Raw genomic sequence first — 22,145 nt, forward strand, 5'->3', positions numbered from 1 at the left:
CCAGATCAGAACTCTAATGGTAAGATTGCAAATCATACAGTCATAACTACCAAAATCACAAAATCATAGATTCCATTTAACTGAACCTAGATTCAACGAAAATCGCAAGTCATAAAATGGGACAATAGAATAGAGATTTACAAAATGGGACAGTAGAATAGAGATTTTAACAACTATGTAATTAGGTAAAGTCTAATTTTTAAGCCTCGGACTTACCCATTAGTCCGATTATCAACCCTAAACTACAAATTCTAGTATGAGACAACCATCAACTGTCGAAATCTTACGAAACACTACCCCCATTCAGTCCGAAGGTGTTTCCAAGGCGATTTTTTATTTGTCAAATTAATAAAAGTATGGTTTTAATCTTTATAAATCATAAAAAATATTTTCTTAAAAAATTAAAACTAGTAATTTTTTTTAAATGTTATATAGTTGTTGGTGATCTATTTAGAATTGTCTAGAACTTAATTATTTCTATTCTTATTGTTCTATTATTCATATCCGTGCTCATCATTTATTGAAATTTCATTTTGCACTCTATCTGACCTAGAACAACCATGGGGATCTATCAAACTATGAGTGCATAGAAAAGTGTGGAAGACAACACCAACATTGATGCCATGCTCCACCATATGTATAGATTCTATCAAGACATTGCATGTCGACCACTTTGATTGCATGATTAGTTATAAGTTTCAAACTAAGCCATGCCACAAACATCACACAATCAACTAGTTATTTGATCAACATAAAGTGAATACATGAATGCCTTCTTATTTATTTAATTGAAATCTTATTTTTAAATTACGACCATCTTATCTATGCTTGACCTTATTTGTATCAAAGAACAATAAAATGGTATACAAATCTTATTATGGTTGATCATTGTACTATGCATCCATTAAACAATTTGTAGACATTTAAATAGACGACCCACTGTATAGACTTTCTGTTTAATCGTTTGAATTGTGACATGGCACAACTTAGGCCCCGTTCGGCTTACCCCATATTCAGCTTATTTTTTTCAGTCGGAACAGTGTTTTTCTCTCACAACAATTCAACCAGAACAGTGTTTTTTAGCCAGTTTCAAGCCAAGATTCAGCGAGCCGAACGAGGGCTAAGTGTGTGTTTGGTTTGGGGACCCAAAAAAGAATGGTTTTGGACCCAACCCTTTTTTTAGCTTAGGTTTGATCCATTTCCCGTGTTTACTGTAGAGGGTTGGGTCCATCCCAGCTTTTTGTTTGGATGAAGCACTAAGTTTGGTGGATTGGATACTTGACATGCGGGACCCGCACGTCATCCTCTCAGCACTCTTTGTTCATCCTCTGTCTCCTTTCTCCTAACTCCCCTAGAGCATGCACGGAAGTTCTGGGCTGCTGCGCATGGCCGGCGCCACTACGCGTGCTCGCCGCCGCTGGTGTTGCTCGTGCTCGCCACCTGCAGGGGCTAAGCGTGGCATGCCCCCATTGCGTGTGGCCCACGTGGCCCCACCTGCCTTCGCTTGCACACGGACGAAGTGGGTTTAGGTCCCGGTTTAGTTCAAAAAAATTTTTATCTTAAACCATCACATCGAATCTTGTGGCACATGTATGGAGTATTAAATATAGACGAAAAAAACCAATTGCACAGTTTAGTTGAAAATCGCGAGACGAATGTTTTAAGACTAATTAGTCCATGATTAGCCATAAATGCTACAGTAACTAACATGCGCTAATGATGGATTAATTATGCTTAATAAATTTATCTCGTAGTTTCTAGATGAGCTATGTAATTAGTTTTTTTATTAGTATCCGAAAACCCCTTCCGACATCCCAAAACATCCAATGTGAAATTCAAAAATTTTCATTTCACGAACTAAACACACCGTTAGTTGATTTCTCCGATTCCGAGGAATGGAACGGACCTGAATCTACAGGGAATATTAATTCTCTCTTTGTGATGGATCCAACCCACGTACTCTCCAAAACTAATTGGCCCCAAAAACAGGATTCGACCCAGGTACTGTTTAGTTGGCGAAATTTTTGACGAAATGGTACAGTAGCACTTTCGTTGTTATTTGGCAATTAGTGTCCAATCATAGTCTAATTAGGCTTAAAAGATTCAGTCTCGTGAATTTCGTCTAAACTGTGTAATTAGTTTTATTTTTTTATTTATATTTAATGCTTCATACATACGTCCAAAGATTCGATGTGACAGAGAATCTTAAAGATTTTTGCAAAATGGAAGGGAACTAAACAGGCTCCCAACTCAACTCACTTCGAGAGTACCAAATATCCCAAAAAAACGGTTTTGAACCAAACACACTCCTCTTTGGATTGTACTTGAACATGCCCTTGGGCACACTTTCTGCAGGCTGTGCAATATATAATGGTATCCAAAAATCTCTTTCTCAAAGCATAACCTACTGTAAAGCCTTAGCCAACCATGTTAACTTTAGGCCTCAGTGATAAGTCCACGGTGAAGCAGATGCTAGTGTTATTTAGTTAACATGATTGGCTAATGCTTATATCGGGTTCTTATTGCGGGAACACTGAAAACTTGAACAGCAATAATCACTCAGCTGACCCTTGTATACAAAGTACTGAGGCCATGTTTAATTCCTCTATTTTGCAAAATAATTTTGGATTCTGGGTCATCTTTTTGCAAAATATAACTAAACATGGGTGTGAAAAGTGCAAAAAGTTCCCGTCAAAAAATTTTCACATTTTGGACTCCAGACTCCCGAATCCGAAATTTTTCGCCTCGGTCCGCGGCCTGTACCCCTCGCCCGCTCCCTCCCTACCCTATCCATTCGCTCGGCCGCCACTCACCTTCTTCCTTTCCCCATCTCCATCTCCGCCACTCTCCTCCACCGCCGCCGCGCTGATCTCCCTCGCAGCCGCTCCTCTCGGTCTCTCCCCCACGGAAACGACGACGGCACCCGCGATTTCTTCTCCCAACCGGAGCACTCGTCGGCTTTCAACCTCTACTCCGACCCGCCGGCGTAGTTCCCTAGCTCAAGCTCCATCAGCGCTCAACGGGCCGGCCTCTCCTCCCTCGATCTCAACTCCAACGGCGAGGCTTGGCCCAGGAATGTGGAGGTACGAGAACCTCCTACGCTACGGCCAGGACGAAGCAGATGGCGAGGGCGGCTTCTCCCCCTCTCCCGTGCGCGTCCGTGCCTCCGAGCGTACCCTTGGCGTTCGGACGGCTCGATCCGGCGGCGGAAGGAGGCGGCATGGCCGGCCGCGCGGGCCTCAACTCCGGCGCTCCGCGTGCCCCACGACCGCCTCCACTCTCCGGCAGCGGCACGCGTGGATCTTCATCCACCGCACCTTCTGGATCGGTTCCCCGTCGCGGTCGCCGGTCCCATTCTCCGGCAACTCATCCGACAGCCATGGCGGATGACAACTTCAACGTGGATCCGAATCGCAGATGGTGAAGAAGACGACCTCGAAGAGATTCCGACGCCCACTAGGTCCAAAAGCATCATTTATTATGGGCAAATCTGTCATCTTTTGCTACAGCTCAAAAGTTTTCAGGTACATTTAAACAGGGTCTGAAATTTTTTTGCAGAATTAGGTTTTCACCTTGAAAACATTTCGCAGAAAGTTTTCAACCCATTTCGCATCTAAACACCACCTAAACTCATTTCATAAAAAAAGCATGTTCTCAGAATGACCAAAACTGTATCGTCTACGCCTCGTGAAATACAGCGAGTAGACCGAACTCAAATGTCAACCTTTGGCATTCCTCAGACAGCTTGCTCTTTCGAGGTCGGTGTACATTTCTGAGGTCGAGACCTGGGGAGTTTGGATCTGAGCACTAAAATAATAAGATCAGATTCACTCGAGCTGTCCCAGATGCATGCCACAATAAACGAGCGTACAACTACTCACTGACTTGTCTCACATGCATGGCCAATAATTCTCATATATTCAAAATACAATTCATCTTGAACGGCTGATGAGTTTTTCCTTTTTCTTTTTCTTCTTTTCCCATCAGAACAGCTGTTGAGTAATGCAGACGAAATAACACCGTATGAGCAAATGCGTTTAAAACATTCTTGAGCAGGCCAAGGCATGCATACAGCTAAGTCAATACAATTATTTCTGCAACATGTACAAGATCTGGAAAATATGCTTAGCTCTATCATAGATTGTGAAAATGAACCAGCATTTGCCACTGTTAGGTCGTAAAACATTTTTGGTTCGTCGCATTATTAACCGGACAGAGCAATTCAGCTCGTTTGAGAATATTATAACCTGACAACTTCAGTGCCGGATTGCACTGATTGTGAAAATAAGGCAATTATCTAATCTGGCATAAGATGAAAAGTTGTGATTGCAGAACCGCTAAAAAGATTTACATTATGTAATTCTGTACTCCTACTCCTACATAAGTGAAAATGAGTATTTCTGGTTCAAGAAAGGAAACTGAGGCACTGTGTACGTTTTCTTTTGATTTTTTGGGGGAAATTGGATACAGTAAAAACATTCAGATCTATAAAATCTAATGCAAACTAGATAGTATATAGCTTTGCAAAATTGCACCAATATTCTGCACTTCCCCAGGAAATGGCAATGCACCTTCAATGGAAGGAGGGGAGAATTAAAAGCCTCTGGAATTACTAAGCTATCCTATATGGTAATGACCAATGAATCCCAGGACTGGGGGATCGGGGTCTTGATCCTGAGTGCACATTGTATGTTTGATTTTTTTTATTTAATTAACCATTCCACGTGGAGTGATCTTGATTGTGAAAATAGAAAAGGGAAACTGACAGGTTAGTTTATATCATACCAGTGCAATAATTGAAATAAATCGCTTTGTACACTGAAGCCCATTTAAATCTCCAAACCTGGAGTAAGTGAGTAAGCAATTCTAACCCCACACGACCGAACACTGTAATAGCACATCAGCAGTAGAATAGAACTAACAATCTAGATCAGGTAAGGCACGGTAACAATCAAAGCTGCAGCACAACTCTCATATCACATAGCCTCTCAACTAGTGCCCTGCACGGAGCAGAAGCAGATTGTACACGGTAGTACTACAACAGAACGGAAAGAATGGCGTCGAACAGGGACAGACGCAGCTACTACACCATGGATTCGGTTACAGCAGCATCAGATCAGATCGCAAATACACGACGGACCTGGCTGACGCCCACGGCGAGCTTCGGGCGTGGGGACGGTGGTCAGGTGAGGGGCGTGGAGGAGGACACCTCGGCCGTGTCGAGCCGCCGCAGCTGCCACGCGCGCAGCGCCAGGAAGGCGCCGAGGACGACCTGCATTGCGACGGCCACGCCGGCGAAGGCGATCCCGAGCCGCTCCCCGAAGTTGAGCCGCCGCCGCCTGGGCGGCGGGGGCGGGGACGGCGGTGGCGGCCGGTGCCTCCGGTGCCGGTGCCGGTGCCGGTGCGCCGGAGGGGGAGGAGGGGACGGGGCGTCGGAGGCGGAGGCGGACGCGGCCTGCCGCTGCGTGGCGGGCACCGTCGGCGGTGAGGGGGCAGCAGCGGCGGCGGCGGAGGAGGAGGAGGAGAGGGACGGGGAGGCGAGGAGGAGGAGCGGGACGAGGAGGGTCAGCGTCGCGGCTCGGGCGGGTGGGGAGGGCCGCGGGCGTGGCGCCATGGGAGGGGGCGTGGCATCAAGGGTGAGGGAGGGAGGCGAGGCGAATCTGATGGGATTTGGGAGAGGCGGTTGGCGGAGGGGGAGGGTCGAGGGGAGGGTGAGCCCGAGCTGATGAGGGCGGAGCTGGGATGAGCTGGTGCGAGGCCGAGAGGGAGCTGGACGCGTGGTTCGGTTTCTCACTGCCTGCTTTTTTAGGTGTGCACGGTGGGAGGCCGGAGGTGTCTCACATGGTGGCTGGCTTGCAGAGTTGCAGCCGGCAAGGCCGCCAAGCCCCGGATCCGGACGGCAACACGCCCACACCCAACACCGTAGCGTGTAGACTGTGGCAAGCGACGAGCATACGACAGGTACCGCCACCGGCCACCGGCGAGGTGCGATAATGGCGGAAACGCGGCTGTGCAGCGGACGTAGCAGCCCAATGCGCGTGACCGTGCCGTGAAGAAGTCGACTCCCCTCTGGTCCTGCACGCACCGTGATGAAGCTGATTGGTGAAGGCCCATTTTTTTTTTTTGCATGCTGCGAGATTTTGTTTCGACACGGCCTGTTCGGTTGGCTGGTTCATGAAGAAGTATTGCTGGCTGGTTTGTGTGAGAGAAAAATACTGTTCTGGTTGAAAATTTACAATCGTTTACGACAAGCCACAGCCAAACAAACATGCTGTTGGTATCTCCGGTAAAACCAAAACTTTGACCAAAGTTACCGTTGTTTCCCATTTAACTTCATACAAGTCTGTTTAGCTTCATACAAGTCAAAACGTGATATAAGCCCATTTAACTTCATCTGTAGTGGATTTTTTCTTTGACCACAAACAAATAAACCTAAACGGTTATATAAAAATTGATAAAACAAGGTTGATGTCATTGTATTTATCATGGAACGTGCTTTTCGTTATATGTACCGACTATTTTTATTGAGAAACAATACATTTTTTTATCTAGTCAAAATGTAGTATTCTAGCGTTATAATAAATAATAAATTATGTGATTAAGAAAAGTGTGCCACCTAATCGAACAAGTGACAATAGAGCAAGGCAAGAACACAACCCCAGGTGGAAGGGCAAAGCGAGTGAGGAGACCGCCGTATGTAAGGTCATGTTTGGTAACTTTGCCAACTCCGGTTTCTACCTATCTCAGCATGGAATTGATCTGGACATGTGTTTGGATCATACACCTTGGTTGCCTTCGATTTCCATGCCAACAAGGATTTTCTTGCTACCCTGAGAGGCTGAGAGAGCCAAATCGGGGCCGGCAACGTCGTGTGTGTCGTCTAGGGCAGACAAAGCTCCTCCCCCTGGAACTAACCATGCCCTAAGATGCTACTAGGAGGTAGATCTCGCAGAGACCAACAAATATAACGAAACCACTTTTGGCAAGGTTGATTGAATCAAAACATATATCCATGAATTACTAGAGCAAGTATAATAACAGGCTATAGGTGGACTGAATGCCGAGGTGGAGGAAAAAGAAGATGAGGGGAAGGAAAACAGGATGTAAGCTTTCAGACAGCTTAAGCACAAGAACAAATAAACTTTACGAGAGATGAAAGTGGACCATATACTTAATAATAAAGAGCTAACTACTCTATGGTTGAGCTGAGAGATGGGCTTAGCATTGCTCTAAGGCTCCAAATACAGAAATATAATAGGAACTAACATACATGAATAAAACACACATGAATAAGTGTTCGGATGACCCGCTGACCTCCTGAGAGAACACACGTACGAGATTTGAGTGGATGTTTTTTCTCATAGCTTCCAACAAAATCAAACATAAGAGAAAATTTCATAAACAATTTGTAAATGGCACTACGATAACTCGATCCATAAGAACGAGAATCCTTTGTTTTTCTCTGTTCGTATAAATCCAAATTCAAAGTAGTTAGTATGTGTCTATTTCAGAGCTGCGAATCCAAAACGACGAACTTTGTAGGAATGGCGAAACATTTCCCGTCCCAAACGGGCCTCAATGTGCCAACCGGCCCAATTCAAAGTGGTAAGGCGATATCACATATACTGGAGGGCCAAAGTGCAAAACAACACTCCATAGACCATAGTCCATACATTCCCTTCCCTCCGCCGCCGCCCGCCGCCCGCCGCTTAAACCCAATTTTAGGGTTTCTCGCTTCGGCGCTGCGCTCCCTTGTCCGCTCCCCTGCCTGATCGGCTCTTCCACTACCCTCTCGAAGCTTCCACTGTTCCACATCCCCCACCCATATCAACCCTAGCCCCTACCCTGTCTCCTCCTCACTGAGACGCCGCCGCGCGAAGCATTCATTCGCTCAGCCGTCGGAACCATGTCGTCGTTCTGGGGTAAGAATCGTTACGGGGCTACTGATGTTGCTGCCAATTTCCACTGTGCTTGCTCCTGTTTGTCTGACCGGACTATTGCGTGCTTCGCAGGTGTAGAAGTGAAGCCCGGGAAGTCCTACACTCTCACACACGGCGACTTTGTCGGCCGCCTGCGCCTCACCCAGGTCTGATTCTCCTCAATGTCTCCTCTTACACGGTTAACGGGTTTATTAGGTCGTCTTTAGGAGGCTTATAGTTTTAGCATATATCTAATGTTGTGGCAAATGTGTGTGTGTGTGTGTGTGTTTTTTTGGATTGGCAAATGGCATCGCAGGCGACGCTAGGGGTTGAGGTCGGTAAGGGGGAGAAGGTTACCGGCGTGAAGAGGTGTGTGCTACAGTGCAGTGCCGAAAACAAAGATCCCGTTTTCCTTTGCGTCCTCATGCCCGAGCAGTCGGAGACATGCCACCTGGAGCTAGAGTTTGAGGAGGAAGTCACTTTCTCAGTAACTTGGGTCGAGGAGCATCCACCTCGCTGGATACTATATGACGTATCCTTTGCTGTCTTAGCATCAATTTATTATGTTTCCCCGTTGTAGATTGATGTAGGATGGCTTTAGATGATTATCTTTCTTTGTAGTAGATTGCTGCTGGATGTTCCTTGTTCTTGTGGGACTCTGTTTTTGCTTAAATATTTTTGTCAGTGATGTGTGTGAGGAAGATAGGAGTGACAGTGATTCTGGGAGCGATTCTCTTCAAGGTTCAGATGAGGATGGTTTCTTGGAGGATGATGATGATGGTAACATGGTAATGATCCACCAGATAACGACAGGCAGTACACAGATTTTATCCTCTTGCACAACTCATGTTAATATGTACTGCCAGGTTATGGGATATTCAGACAGTGAAGATGATGATTCAGAGTCTGGTGATGAAGAGATGGCATACAATCAGGGTAGGGGCAAAAGTTCAGGTAAGACATTACATATTGTTCCATTGCTCATTTGCCTTGTCATATGAGCTGTGAAAGAATGCCGTAGGAAATCTCTGTGAATGTTACTTATATTTTGCAATGCCTCCCTGATCATTTTTCTGAACGATAGAACATGGTCTATTTCTAGTTGTGTTTTTTCCCTTTCATAGAATCACTACCATTGGTTAATGGTTAGGTGTGCTATTTTCCCTTCCTTTTTATCACTGCTGTTAATGTAAGCTTATAGGTTGAAAGTTATGAAGCAGAACAGTTGAACCACAGTCCACAGCTATGATATGAACTGTTAGTGGGAATTGTAATTGCATATGCCCTTGAATAATTGATGAAAATAAATGTAATATTGGTTTTAAGTTTGGTTAGGGTGTGTAGCAAATAGCTTTATGAATAACTGATGAAAAATAGATGTATTATTGATTTGAAGTTTGTATATAAAACATATCAACAAAAGATGGCCGATGTGAATTATTAATTGCCAGTGTGGAACTTGTAAAACTTCATTGGGCCATTTCATGTGTCATGAACCTCCTTTTAATACTCTAAACCGTTACATGACTTATGCATGCTGTAGTTGCAGGACGTGTTAGTTATTCTATACCTTTTCACTTTAAGTTTAGTTATATCGAACACTTCTCATTGGCATTGAAATTATCTCGTTCACAATAAAGAAATGCATTACCATGCATTCATTTAGATTGAATTGCACTTCTCATTGGCATCGAATCGAAATTACCTCATAAAGTCATACACCTTAGGTGCCGGCCAACATATTTTTAATGGGTTTCCTTGCCCTTAATAAATTTTGCAGTTGTTATTGAGGAAATTGAAGAGGATGACAAGGCTGCTGTTGCTGAAGTGAAGAAGGGATCGAAGAAAAAGCAAAGCCGTGAAAATGGTGATGAGTCTCAACTTCAGCTTGCTGTAAAAAATCCACCTACTGAATCCTTGGAAAGTGAAGATGAAGATGGTTTTCCTGTATCATTTTCTGAATCAAAGAAGAGTTCTGAGAGTGTTTCAAACAAGGAAGGTGGAAAAGACAAGGAGACTAGCACTGAAGACCGGAAAAGAAAAAGTGGAGCCATTAGCGATCGTGGTGACTCTTCAGGGTACATTTTTGCCCCTGGACACTTAATTCATGGCATAGTAACATGCTTCATTATTTTGTAAATTTTACTTGTGGTTATAGGGAGGTAAAGGCTGAAATTGATGGGGCATCATCAAAGAAAAAGAAAAGGGCCAAGGACAAAAGCACTGCTATGGACACGGGAAAAGTAAACAACAAAGAAAAGGAGATTAAGCAACACGATTCTCCGGCTGATCCTGTCCGTACAAAACAGAAGAAAAAGAAAAAGAAGAACAAAAGTGCTTCTGAGGGTGATGCCAGTGAGCAATCTGCTAAGAACAGCAATATGTTAGTATCTTGAGATGTTGCCTTGTAGAAGCTTTTCACATAGGAATGTTATTCGCATGGCTCGTTATTGTTTGACATTGTTGCCTTTCATCTAATTTCAGTCATAAAGACAATGAGGAGGCAAGTGCACAGGAGGCTAGTAAAAAGAACAAGAAAAAGGAGGCAGATGACATAAACCGAAGTGAAAGTCAGGCAGCAACTGGACTTGGTGAGTCAGATAGCAAGGAGCCACTCCAAACACGAACGTTTGCCAATGGTATGATAATTCAGGAGGTAGAGATGGGCAAACCTGATGGTAAAAAAGCCACCCGTGGGAAGAAGGTAAACATTTTTGGCATCTGAGGAGCTTCAAAGGGATGACCTCCTCCTAAATACCCATTTATTATTGCAATTTCTCACTGCCTCCTGCGATTCTAACATTTACATGCTTTTTCCATGACCTGCACATATTTTTTGCATGTCTATGATCAATTTTACTACCTGAGGCTCTCCTATCTGATGTCCTTAACAATGCTATTTTTTTTTCTTATTAGGTTTCTGTTAGATATATTGGCAAGCTAAAGAATGGTACTATTTTTGACTCCAACGTTAGTGGAAGACCTTTTGAGTTCAGACTAGGTAATTATTTCTTCTTGCTGATGTCTAGCTCTCGACCATTACTCCAGATTAGTACTGATGGATGATTTTAATGATGTGTTGCTTGCAGGTGTTGGGCAGGTTATCAGTGGCTGGGACGTTGGCGTCAATGGTATATATACTATATATTTGCCTTCATCTTGTTACTAAACACAGTTACTGATTAGTGCTAATTCCATCCTTTGTGCTTGTTAACAGGTATGCGGGTTGGGGACAAAAGGAGACTCACCATTCCACCTTCCATGGGGTAAAACACCTTTGCTTTATCCTTTGTATCAGAAGCTGTTCGTTTCAATCTAGTCCTTATTTGTGGATCCTGATTTCTCCTTTCATAGGTATGGGAGCAAAAGAGTGGGGCAGATACCACAGAACTCAACTCTCATCTTCGATGTGGAGCTGGTGAACGTAAAATGAAGTGAGGACCAGATCACTTGAAGATCCATGAGAAACTGCGGCAGTTTCACAAATTTTGCAGCACAGCATTTTCCTTGGGCAATGCTGTTTCATAGATTTAGGGACTTGTCAAGTGGATTCTATCGCTACCGTTGTAATACTTATGAACCGAGTTTCAAAAAGAACTTATTAACCGTTGCCACCCTGGGATAATTCCAGGGTTGCAACCTTTGCCATCTTACTGCCGATTCATTGTGTCATTTTGGCATTCTTCTGATGCCCCAGAACTTAATTCGAATGGTTGAAATGGTTGGCTGCTCGTGTATAACTTCACGCCCATTGCTGGGGTTTGGCATTTGATCATTTTGGTTTTTTTTAGTCCACTATGGCCCTCTTCGTTTGAACTTATCAACCGTACCGTTTCAGCCAAATAACATTATTTTTCTCTCACAATAAATCAGTCTTCAGTTGTTTTTTCAGCCAGATGAACAGGACCTCTGTTCTCGTCTATGCCGTTACTGACTTGTGTGGCTTGTGTTCATGCGAGAAAAATATTGATGACTTGTTTGGCTTGTGTTCAGGCGAGAAAAATGTTTTGATATTTTTTTATAAAAAATAAGGTTAGTATATAAATTCTTCCAAATTAGGCCGAAATTTTGCCTGGTTCTTGAGAGTTGAGATCAATCCAAACAACTCTTGACGGCTAGCTGTTGGACGCCAGCTAGTGCAGTGACTGCAAGCGGCGCGCCAGGCGACCACGCGGCCACAGCCACGGCCCATCGCTTCCCGAGCGCCGAAATCCAAATGCACAATGCCTTCGCCGCCACCGCCTCCCACCGTGTGCGCTCTCCTCCCCTTCTCTCCCTCATTCGCCGGCCACCCTCACCACTCGCGCCTCCCCGCGCGCCGCCGCCTGTGTGTCTGCAGCTCAAGGCCCAGCCCGCCGGGTCTCCCCAAGCCCAGAACTAGCACTAGGCCGCCTCCGCCGCCACCGCGCCGCCTGCACGGGGCGAACCGCCGCCTCAGCGCCCTGATCCACCGGGGCGACCTCGACGCGGCGCTCCGCCTCGTGGGCTCCTCGCCGCGCCCGCCCGATGTTCCGCTCGCCAACCGGCTTGTCCGCAACCTCTGCCGGCGGGGCCGCCCCGCCGACGCCGCGCGCGTCGTCGAGGCGTGCGGGCCCGAGGCCACCGCCGCCACCTACGGCGCGCTGGTCGACGGGTACTGCCGCGCGGGCCTGCTCGAGGACGCGCGCCGCGTCGTGGGCGGCATGCCCGCGCACGTGCAGGCCAGCAGCGCGTACGCCTACAACCCGCTCATCCACGCGCTCTGCGAGCGCGGGCGGGTCGCGGACGCCCTCGGGGTGCTCGACGGCATGCTCTGCCGCGGGTGCGCGCCCGACGTGGTCACCTACAACATCCTCCTCGAGGCAGCGTGCAAGGGGAGAGGATACCGGCAGGCCATGGAGCTCATCGACCTCATGCGCGCAGAGGGGTGTGAGCCCAACGTCGTGACGTACAATGTCATCATCGACGCTATGTGCAGAGAAGGTGATGTGGACCAGGCACGCGAGCTTCTCAACAGCTTGCCTTCTAGAGGTTGCAAGCCCAACACTGTCAACTACAACACTGTTTTGAAGGGTTTCTGTAGCGTTGAGCGATGGCTGGATGCCGATGAGCTTCTAGACGAGATGGTTCGAGAGAATTGCCCACCAAACGAAGCAACAGTCAATGTGATCGTCAATACCTTGTGTCGAAAAGGATTGCTCCAGAAGGTTACTCGGTATCTAGAGAAAATGTCAAAACATGGGTGCATGGCAAATGTTGTTACTTACAATGCTGTCATCAGTGGGATGTGTGAGCAAGGGCATGTGGATAGTGCCTTGGAGTTACTAAGCAACATGCAATCCTTTGGATGTAAACCCGATATCGTCACCTACAACACTCTGCTAAAGGGTTTGTGCAGCGTTGATCGGTGGGAGAATGCTGAGGAGCTAATGATTAAGATGTCCCAGAATGATTGCCTCCCAGATAACGTGACATTCAATACTATAATTAGTTTCTGGTGTCAAAAGGGATTGATTTTGCGGGCCTTTGAAGTCTTTAAGCAAATGCCTGAGAAAGGCTGCAATCCTAATTCAACCACTTACAGTACAATGATAGGTGGACTAGCCAAGGCTGGCAAGATGGAACAAGCCCTTGAGTTGTTGAATGAAATGGCCAGCAAAGGATTCAACACAGATAAGATGTACCAGTTGTTAACTGAGAGTCTGAATAAAGAGGATAAAATTGAAGAGGTAGTTCAGGTGGTTCATAAGCTGCAGGATTCAGGCATATCACCTCAGACAGTACTCTACAATACATTACTGTTTGGGCTTTGCAGAAATGGGAAAACAGATTATGCTATTGATGTGCTTGCTGATATGGTGTCCCTGTGGTTGTATGCCTGATGAATTGACCTACATTATAGTCATAGAAGGTTTGTTTTATGAGGGCTATTTGAAGGAGGCAAGAGAATTGCTAAGCAGGTTGTGCTCAAGAGATGTTCTTTCTGACAGCTTGATCAAGAATGAAGCTTTGTTGTTAGATCAAAAAATTCGCTCTTCTTGAGTCATGATTAATTGAAGGGCATGTGTGCACTTTTAACATCATTGTATGTAGTGGTTGAGTAGGTTAGCACTTACACATTGCTTCAATTTTGGTTGTAAGTCCTCTTTGCTTCAGGCATGTTGTAGTGTAGAGCTTAGTTCTCCATCTTTTTTGTTCTTTCTGTAACAATGTTGTCCAATATCATGCCTGTTTAGCTGATTGTAGTTGCAATTTTCTATGCATACTTATAGATCACATTGGATTGTAAACATGATTTGATGTTTACTTTCTGGATGCACATTTAGCAAACGCACCCTCATATCCAAAATATAAGCCATTTCATGCCTGTCCTTTGGATCAGTATTCTTTGTTTCTGTTTGGAGATACTTGACCCTGGATTTAGGTTAAGGTGAAATGTGTAGCCAGGTTTAAGGAACAGGATATTGTGGGCTTGCACCTTTATAGTATTACAGGAGTTCCTGGAGTACTTTGTTTAGAAACAAGTGATCCTATTTTTAGTTGTTTGTTATATAATAAAAGACCATAAATGGGTATTAGGCCTTTGCCTCTGAGATCAGTATAGTAACTGTTACTTTGTTTTAGTAGACTAGAAAAGTTGGGTTTGGGTCTAATGTGAAATCAATTCCTAGTTATGATTGCTTACTTTAGTGTAACAGAAGTGGCATTTAAAGAATCATTACACAGTTGGAGCTCAAGTTACTTCAGACGGATGGCCGTGCTTATCTTGTAAGGTGTCTGGACCCATGTTTGTGCCATTTCAAGATAATCAGCCATTCAGCCTTGTGATATTGTGTTTAGTATGATAATCAAAATGCAGGCTCATGCTCTGTTATATTAACCTTATGTTCAATTAGATAAGTCTACTGAATTCGATCAAATTTCCCCTTATGCCAATTATATTAACCTCTGGCTCCTAAGTGAAAATATAGTAGTGCTAAATATTTTTAGGACACTACTGCCGTATATTTACATGAGGGTGGCCTTGTTTTCTGTTGCTACAGTAGGAGTTAAGACATAAGCCAGCTCATATGCTTTGAAAAGAAGTTGTATAAGCACTAATGCTATGGATATTGCATTAGCGGGATAGCCCTCTAATTTCTCTGTTATGGCCATTGCATGAGTTCATACATCTTTTCTTCTACTTTCATCGATGGTAGCGAATTATGTGTCCAACCTTACTTTACTACATTTATATCTTACAGCCTAGACTGGTTAGGTTAGCATGTCATATCATTTGAAAATTCTTGTTTTGCTATGGTGTAATTCCTGAATCCTACAGTCATGCACAACTACAGAAAGCTCTCCAGCCTTGATGCCTTGGAAGACTAAAATTGTTGTGTTCGTGGTCACCTCTTACTTAATCTCCATGTTGCTCATTGTATGGATGATTATCTTCCTTTGATCCATTTTTGTGTGTGTATAGTCGACACCTTTTAGTTTTTTTTTTGATAAATAGTCGACACCTTTTAGTTGATTCAGGGGGGATAATCCTTCTAAGATACTCCACTGAAGTTCTTTTGAACAATGCTGGTTAGTTTGTCTTAACTTCCTTAGACTTTTGTTCTAGTGCTACCTGCTAAAGTGGTGAAAGGTTGACTGCTGCACTTGACTATTAGGGTTGCCATCGAAGCTTTCAAACTTTTTTTTTACTCTTATTAGGTGCAATCTTAAAAATTACCCCCTCCCCCCTCCCCCCCTCTAATAGATTCAACATTTTTGTTAGTGTCTTGCACCTACAGAGGCTAAGGTGGCAACGTAGCTTCACTAATGTGTGTTCTTGTCATCTTGTGTGTAGCAGTTGTCTAAATTCTAAACCAAAGGTAGGCTGAACATCACCAAATTTTCTGAACTTATGTTGCCTTTGCAGTTTACCTCTACGGAACTCCTGTCCTGTGGCAGTACATTACCAGTCCATAGCAACTTCCTGGGCTTGATGTCGGTAAAGCTGCGTAACCACCACCGCCGACATGATGCTGAAAGGTGAAAGGTTCGGGCCAGCGTATCATAACAGTACACCTTCCGGTCCTTTTTGTCTAATTCGTTACTTTGCTGGTCTAGGGATCGGATCGACATATCTGCTCTTTTTTTTCCCCCCGCAAAGCAGCTGAGATGTTGGACTAAAGGAGCATACTCCTACGACATTGCAAGTTCTGTGTGGTTGTTCGTCGTTCTGAACCCAGTTGTTCAGACTCCAAGAGCATTTTCAGCTTCTGTCTGGCTGCTTAACTATCTGCTCTCAACTTGCTGACCATGGACCACGATGTAACACTACCACAGCATGATAACTCGGACCTGGAACCGGAGAGCCCGCAGAGTCTGGATGCCAACCGATGCGTCTGCTGCGCATTGCCACACGGGACCAAGACCAACCGACCGACCAGGTGAGCAAGAACAACCAGGCAAAATTTATTATATAAAACTATAATAGGGCAAGAATTTGACCCAAAATTACTCTACCAGTGCTTCATCTATATGATATATAAAAACTATAATCATGAGCAAACATTTTTTTTACCGTGTGTTTAATGGCATCAATTTTGTGCGATAAAAATGTACTAGTATAGCAGAATAATTGCTGGTGAAAAGGTTTGGACAAGAAAAATACTCGTAAAGTGTCACGCCCCAGAACACATCAGGCTGAAGAAGGCGTATCAAGAGAAGGACGCCACCCGAACTGAGAAACGTATTTCTATTTTGTCATTTAAATTCGGAGTATGACATGTGGGCCAAGGGCCGAGCTGTGATGTATTAAGCGTGTGTGGTGTCCAATCGGGAACACCATTGTTAATCTAGTAATAGAACTCGAGAACAGAGGAATCCTTCCTTGTCTTGTTATCGCCCTTGACTCTGGCATCCTTTCTCACATCCTGGCGATCGCCGGCGGCCACGGGGTCCGTGAAAGGTCCTAATAGCCTAGAGGGGATGAATAGTCTATTTAAAATTTATACAACAACACTAAGATAAGTGATTAGTAGATAAGATGACGAAAGCGAATTTTACGCTAGCACTACACTAGAGATGCAAGTTACCTACCCAATTCTAATTTTTATGATCTCTAGTATATCACACAAGAGCTATGTCACTAATTAACACCTAGGTGATCAAAACTAGCTAGAGAACTACAACTAAAGAGCTACACTAGCTACAAACACTACACAAGGTAAACACAAAGTAATGTGGGAGAATGGTAGAAGTGATATACCGCCGTGGCAAGTGATCAATCAATGAATACCTAAGGAGACAATCAAGATATAATGATTTTTCCTCCGAGGTTCACTTGCTTGCCGGCAAGCTAGTCCTCATTGTGGCGGTTCACTCACTTGGAGGTTCACGCGCTAATAGGCATCACACGCCTAACCCGCAACTGGGTGCCGCACAACCAACACAAGATGAGGATCCACAAGCCACGCGTAATCCACTAGAGTTGCCTTTGACGCTCCGCCGGTGAAAGCTCTAGTTTAGGTTTTGGTTAATTGATGAAACCCTAAGTGCTAACCTAGTTTATCAAAGTGATTATGAGATAGGTAACACTACTCCAAGTGATGAAGCAATGGTGAAGATCATGATGATGGTGATGGCATGGTGATGATCAAATGCTTGAACTTGAAAAGAAGAAAGAAAAAAATAAAAGGCTCAAGGTAAAGGTATAAATAGTAGGAGTCCATTTTATTTCGGTGATCAAGACACTTAGCGAGTGTGATCACATTTAAGTTAGATAGCCATACTATTAAGAGGAGTGAAACTCGTATTGAAATGCGGTTATCAAAGTGCCACTAGATGCTCTAACTCATTGCATATGCATTTAGGATCTAGTGGAGTGCTAACACCCTTAAAAATATTTGTGAAAATATGCTAACACATGTGCACAAGGTGATACACTTGGTGGTTGGCACACTTGAGCAAGGGTTAGAAACTTCACCGATGGAGTGTCCGCCCGTAGAGTGCAGGACAGTTCAACGGTGCCACCTGACGCACTATACAGAAAAGACGAAGGTCACTGTAAGTGACCGGACACTGGTCTCGGTAGGACCGGTGCGTCTGGTCAGTGGAAGAGTGAAGACTCTGGCGTCGGTCTTCGACCGGACGCTGGGTCACTCAGTGACCGGACGCTGACGGGGTGCGTCTGGTCCTGCTGACGTGGCAGCGCACAGAGGAGACACCGAGTGACCGAATGCTGGGTGAGTCCGGTCGAGCATGATCGGACGTGTCCGGTCGTGATTTTTCGCTTCTGGATGCTTACTACAAACGACTGGACGCTGAGGTCCTGCGTCCGGTCACTTCATAGCAGCGTGTCCAGTCATCACTTGACCGTTAGGATCGGGCGCTCAATATTTGAAGAGAGGGGCCACGTGGCACACATCACGCGACCGGACGTTGGGGTCCAGCGTCCGGTCGATCTGACCGACGCGTCTAGTCGCCCAGTGTTTAGTGCAGTAAGGAGCCCAACGGCTCTATTCATGGGGGCTCTCTATTTAAGCCCCATGGCCGGCTCAAGCTCTCTCTCTTGGCCGTTTTGCATTGACATAGCAACCTTGTGAGCTTAGCCAAAGCCCTCCCACTCATCTTCATCATTGATTCATCATCTTTGTGAGATTGGGAGAGAATCCAAGTGCATTGCTTGAGTGATTGCATCTAGAGGCACTTGGTGTTCGTGTTTTTGCTGTGGGATTCACTTGTTGCTCTTGGTGGTTGCCACCACCTAGACAGCTTGAAGCAGCGGAGGAGGATTGGCACGAGTTGGTGATTGTTCGTGGCCATCTCCGGTGATTGTGAGGGGATTTGTATCTTCCTCGGTGGAGCACCGAAAGGTAACTCTAGTGGATTGCTCGTGTCATTGAGTTACCTCACTTGTGGGTAGGTTCTTGCGGTGTCCAATTATGTGGACAAGGTTCGTGCAACACCTCTTAGCTGCCGAACCACCAAGTGTTGGTCGACATAACGTGGACGTAGCGTGTTGACAAGCACATGAACCTCAAGAGAAAATTGGTTCTCTTGCCCTTTGGTATTCTCTCGGTGATTGATAAAGTATTCATCTTGTGATTGGTTCACTCCTCTATGTGGCGGTATAATCACCTCGCTTACTCATTTACATTCCCACAAACTAGCTATAGCAAGCTCTTTAGTGTAGCTAGAATTGAGAGCTTGCTTTGTGGATTAAGTTCATCTAGTGGAGCTCTTTAGTGTAGCAATTGTGAGAGCTCTTAGTGAGTAGTGACCTAGTGGATTGTGTGCCTAGTGATCATAACAACTAGCATTATTGGTTAGGTGGCTTGCAACCCTTGTAGAGCTAGAGCAAGTTTGCATTTCGCTATTTGTTATACTAATCAAATTGCTCTAGTTGATTTGTAGATTTTAAATAGGCTATTCACCCCTCTCTAGCCATATTAGGACCTTTCAGCTGGGGAAGGCACAAGAACCCCTCACAATCACAATGATCGGTGACGGAGACAATCAACTTTCTCCGCTCGACGATCCACCGATCACCGGGCCATCTAGGTGTCGGCAAACACCAAGAGTAACAAGATCTCCACCAGCCCAAATCGCCCAACTAGTGCCACAAGATGCTAGACCACTAAGCAATGCACTAGAGGCTCTCCAATCTCACTTAAGATGATGAAATCAAGTGTGCAAGTGAGTGGAGTGGTGTGCTCAGCTCTGAAAGGGTGTATGTAGCTGTAGAAGTGCCAAGAGAGTGGCCAAGGCCGGCCACTCCCTCTATTTATAAACCCACAAGCAAATAGAGCCATTACCCCTTGGAGCCATCCTCTTCAAGGTCACCGGACACGGCGGTGATGGCACCACCCTAGGGGTGATGGTGCCCCCCAATGGTCGATTCCAACGGCTAGTTTGACTAGTCATGGTCACCAGACAGGGTGATGGTGGCACTGCCCCCTAGGGTGGCGGTGACCACCCGACTAGCTGCCTGAAAACACAAGCCTCTTGAAAAATATGGCAGTGCACCGCCCTAGGCATAGCGGTGATAGTGGCGGTGACCAACCACACTTCCCTTGCTCTCTGGATAAAAGTGGCAGTGGCACCACCCCACCAGTGACGGTGACTAGGCGGTGCACCACCCTCATCGCGGCAGTGTACACAAGACATGCCGGTGCCATGCCCAACTCAGCTGCTCTCAGCCACATCTAGGTGGGCACCTCCCTAGGGGTGGTGGTGCCACCAGACAAGGTGGCGGTGCCCCACCCGAGCACCTCCTCCTTGGCCTCCTTAACCGATCACCACTACAGGGGTGGCGATGCACCGAACAGGGCATGGCGGTGCCACCAAGCCCAACAATGCCTCCTTTTCTTCACCTTTTTCACCACCTTTGCAAATGTGCTAACACTCCAAGTGTTTCACTATCACGTGAAAGTGTGTTAGCATTTTCACAATCATTTTTTCAAAGGTTATTCACTTTTCAGCTATTGTGCACTAGGCCTAAAATGCACATGCAAGTTTTTCAACACCTAGTGGCACTAGATAATCGATTTGTCCGATAAGAGCTCCCCTCTTAATAGTACAAACATCTATCCTAAATATGATCACACTCTCTATAGTGTCTTGATCACCAAAAATAAAATGGCCCTACAGATATCACCTTTGCCTTAAGCCCATTTTGTTTTTCTCTTTCTTCTTTTCCAAGTCCCGGAGCTTGATCATCATCACATGTCCACACCACCACCATGGACTTCATTTCATGTGGCCCATTTCCATCCATGAGTGCCACCTAGCTCCTTCACTTGGGTTGGATCAATCTATCTCAAATCCACACTTAGAGCATAGGGTTAGTCCAAATAGGTTTCATCAATTAGCCAAAACCAAACTAGGGCTTTCAATATCCCCTTTTTGGTAATTGATGACAACCTCCATAAAGATATGAAATAAATTCAAATTTAAATCCATGTTGCTTGCCCAAGCATTTTTACCATGTGTAAAGGATTTAGACAAATTTCATGAACCCCCATTGGTTGCATTAGCTCTACCTACATATGTGCTAAAAGTTTGGATTGAAAGCTTGCACATATGCATATATTTGAATTGTGGGAGAGTAATATCTACCAAATGATGATAAGGTATAAGAGATGAACCTTTGAAGCGTGATACCAATCGGAGTGCACCAATAATACCATCCTTAGCACTATTGATAGTTAGATAGTACTTGTAAAAACAAGAACTAGATACCTCGTGAGATCAACATTATAAACAAGGTTCTAGTACCACTTGTGAAAACAAAGCAAGGCATATCCACCACCTATGCATGCTAGTTTTTCATTTCATCAATCAAATCTACAACTAGCATACACCACACAAATCATGTATATTGAATTTAAACTTTCAATACAAGCAAGCATATGTGAATGCACATTCAAATGCATCAATCAAGTTTGTGAGCTTGCTCCCCCTACTTGTGTGCTTAAATTTTAATTGATCCCCTTTCTTTCATATTTCTCCCCCTATGTCATCTTTTCACTATCTTTGTGTATTACTTCTCCCCCTTTGTTATCAATGATCACAAAGGTTCAATTTTAGATAGGTTAAGATTATCAATGTCAATCAATGGGGTGAGAATCATTTTCTCAAATTTGGTTCAATCTAGAACACTTGCCAAAGATATTTAACTCGGTTTAATCCAAGGACAAGCTTATTCACACCTCCAAATAATGGTTATCTTGTACCATGTTGAGTTAAACACTTATAGCTCATTTTCTAGATCAAGCACTAGGTTCACAAGCCCATAAACATGTCATATGCTACCACTAGGTCAAGTCAAGCATAGAAGCAATAGTGGTACCATACAAGCATAAAATTCATTTGATTTTCATGAATAAGCCTATTTAACATGAGGAATGACTAGATGCACTACACAAGTCCTTAGTAAAGAATGTATGCATGCCAATCAACTTTTACCTTGGTTGCTCGAAGGAGAGGCATGTCATATAAGTAGGGGTGCATCAACACATATTTGAGAAATCCAATATGTTCAACTCATTCCTTAGCTTGCAAAACCTCTTCTCATCAAGTGGCTTGGTGAATATGTCAGCAAGTTGATCTTTGGTGCCCACACTCTCAGTGTAAATATCCCCCTTTTGTTGATGATCTCTTATGAAATGGTGGCGGGCATCAATATGCTTTGTTCTTGCATGTTAAACTGGGTTGTTGGTGAGCTTGATAGCACTTTTATTGTCACATAGCAATGACACTTGTTTGAAC

The 22,145-nt window shown here is 44.7% G+C and overlaps 1 protein-coding gene and 2 pseudogenes across 1 annotated transcript; 2 read left to right on the top strand and 1 right to left on the bottom strand.

Moving 5' to 3' along the window:
• Nucleotides 1–4,783: 4,783 nt before the first annotated feature.
• Nucleotides 4,784–5,724, bottom strand: LOC136494487 (allergen Asp f 7 homolog). Its single transcript, XM_066490652.1, has one exon. The coding sequence runs from the start codon at nucleotides 5,612–5,614 to the stop codon at nucleotides 5,183–5,185; it is 432 nt and encodes a 143-aa protein (XP_066346749.1). The 5' UTR covers nucleotides 5,615–5,724; the 3' UTR covers nucleotides 4,784–5,182.
• A 1,958-nt stretch (nucleotides 5,725–7,682) lies between these two features.
• On the top strand, nucleotides 7,683–11,577 carry LOC136493064 (peptidyl-prolyl cis-trans isomerase FKBP53-like; annotated as a pseudogene).
• A 535-nt stretch (nucleotides 11,578–12,112) lies between these two features.
• LOC136493744 (pentatricopeptide repeat-containing protein At1g09900-like) lies at nucleotides 12,113–16,628 on the top strand (annotated as a pseudogene).
• Nucleotides 16,629–22,145: the final 5,517 nt, after the last annotated feature.

This window comes from Miscanthus floridulus, chromosome 11, assembly GCF_019320115.1.
Source record: "Miscanthus floridulus cultivar M001 chromosome 11, ASM1932011v1, whole genome shotgun sequence".
NCBI lineage: Eukaryota > Viridiplantae > Streptophyta > Magnoliopsida > Poales > Poaceae > Miscanthus > Miscanthus floridulus.

What these genes read in the sequence shown, in the direction of transcription:
- LOC136494487 (XM_066490652.1), bottom strand. Translation starts at nt 5,614, where the DNA reads ATGGCGCCACGCCCGCGGCCCTCCCCACCCGCCCGAGCCGCGACGCTG.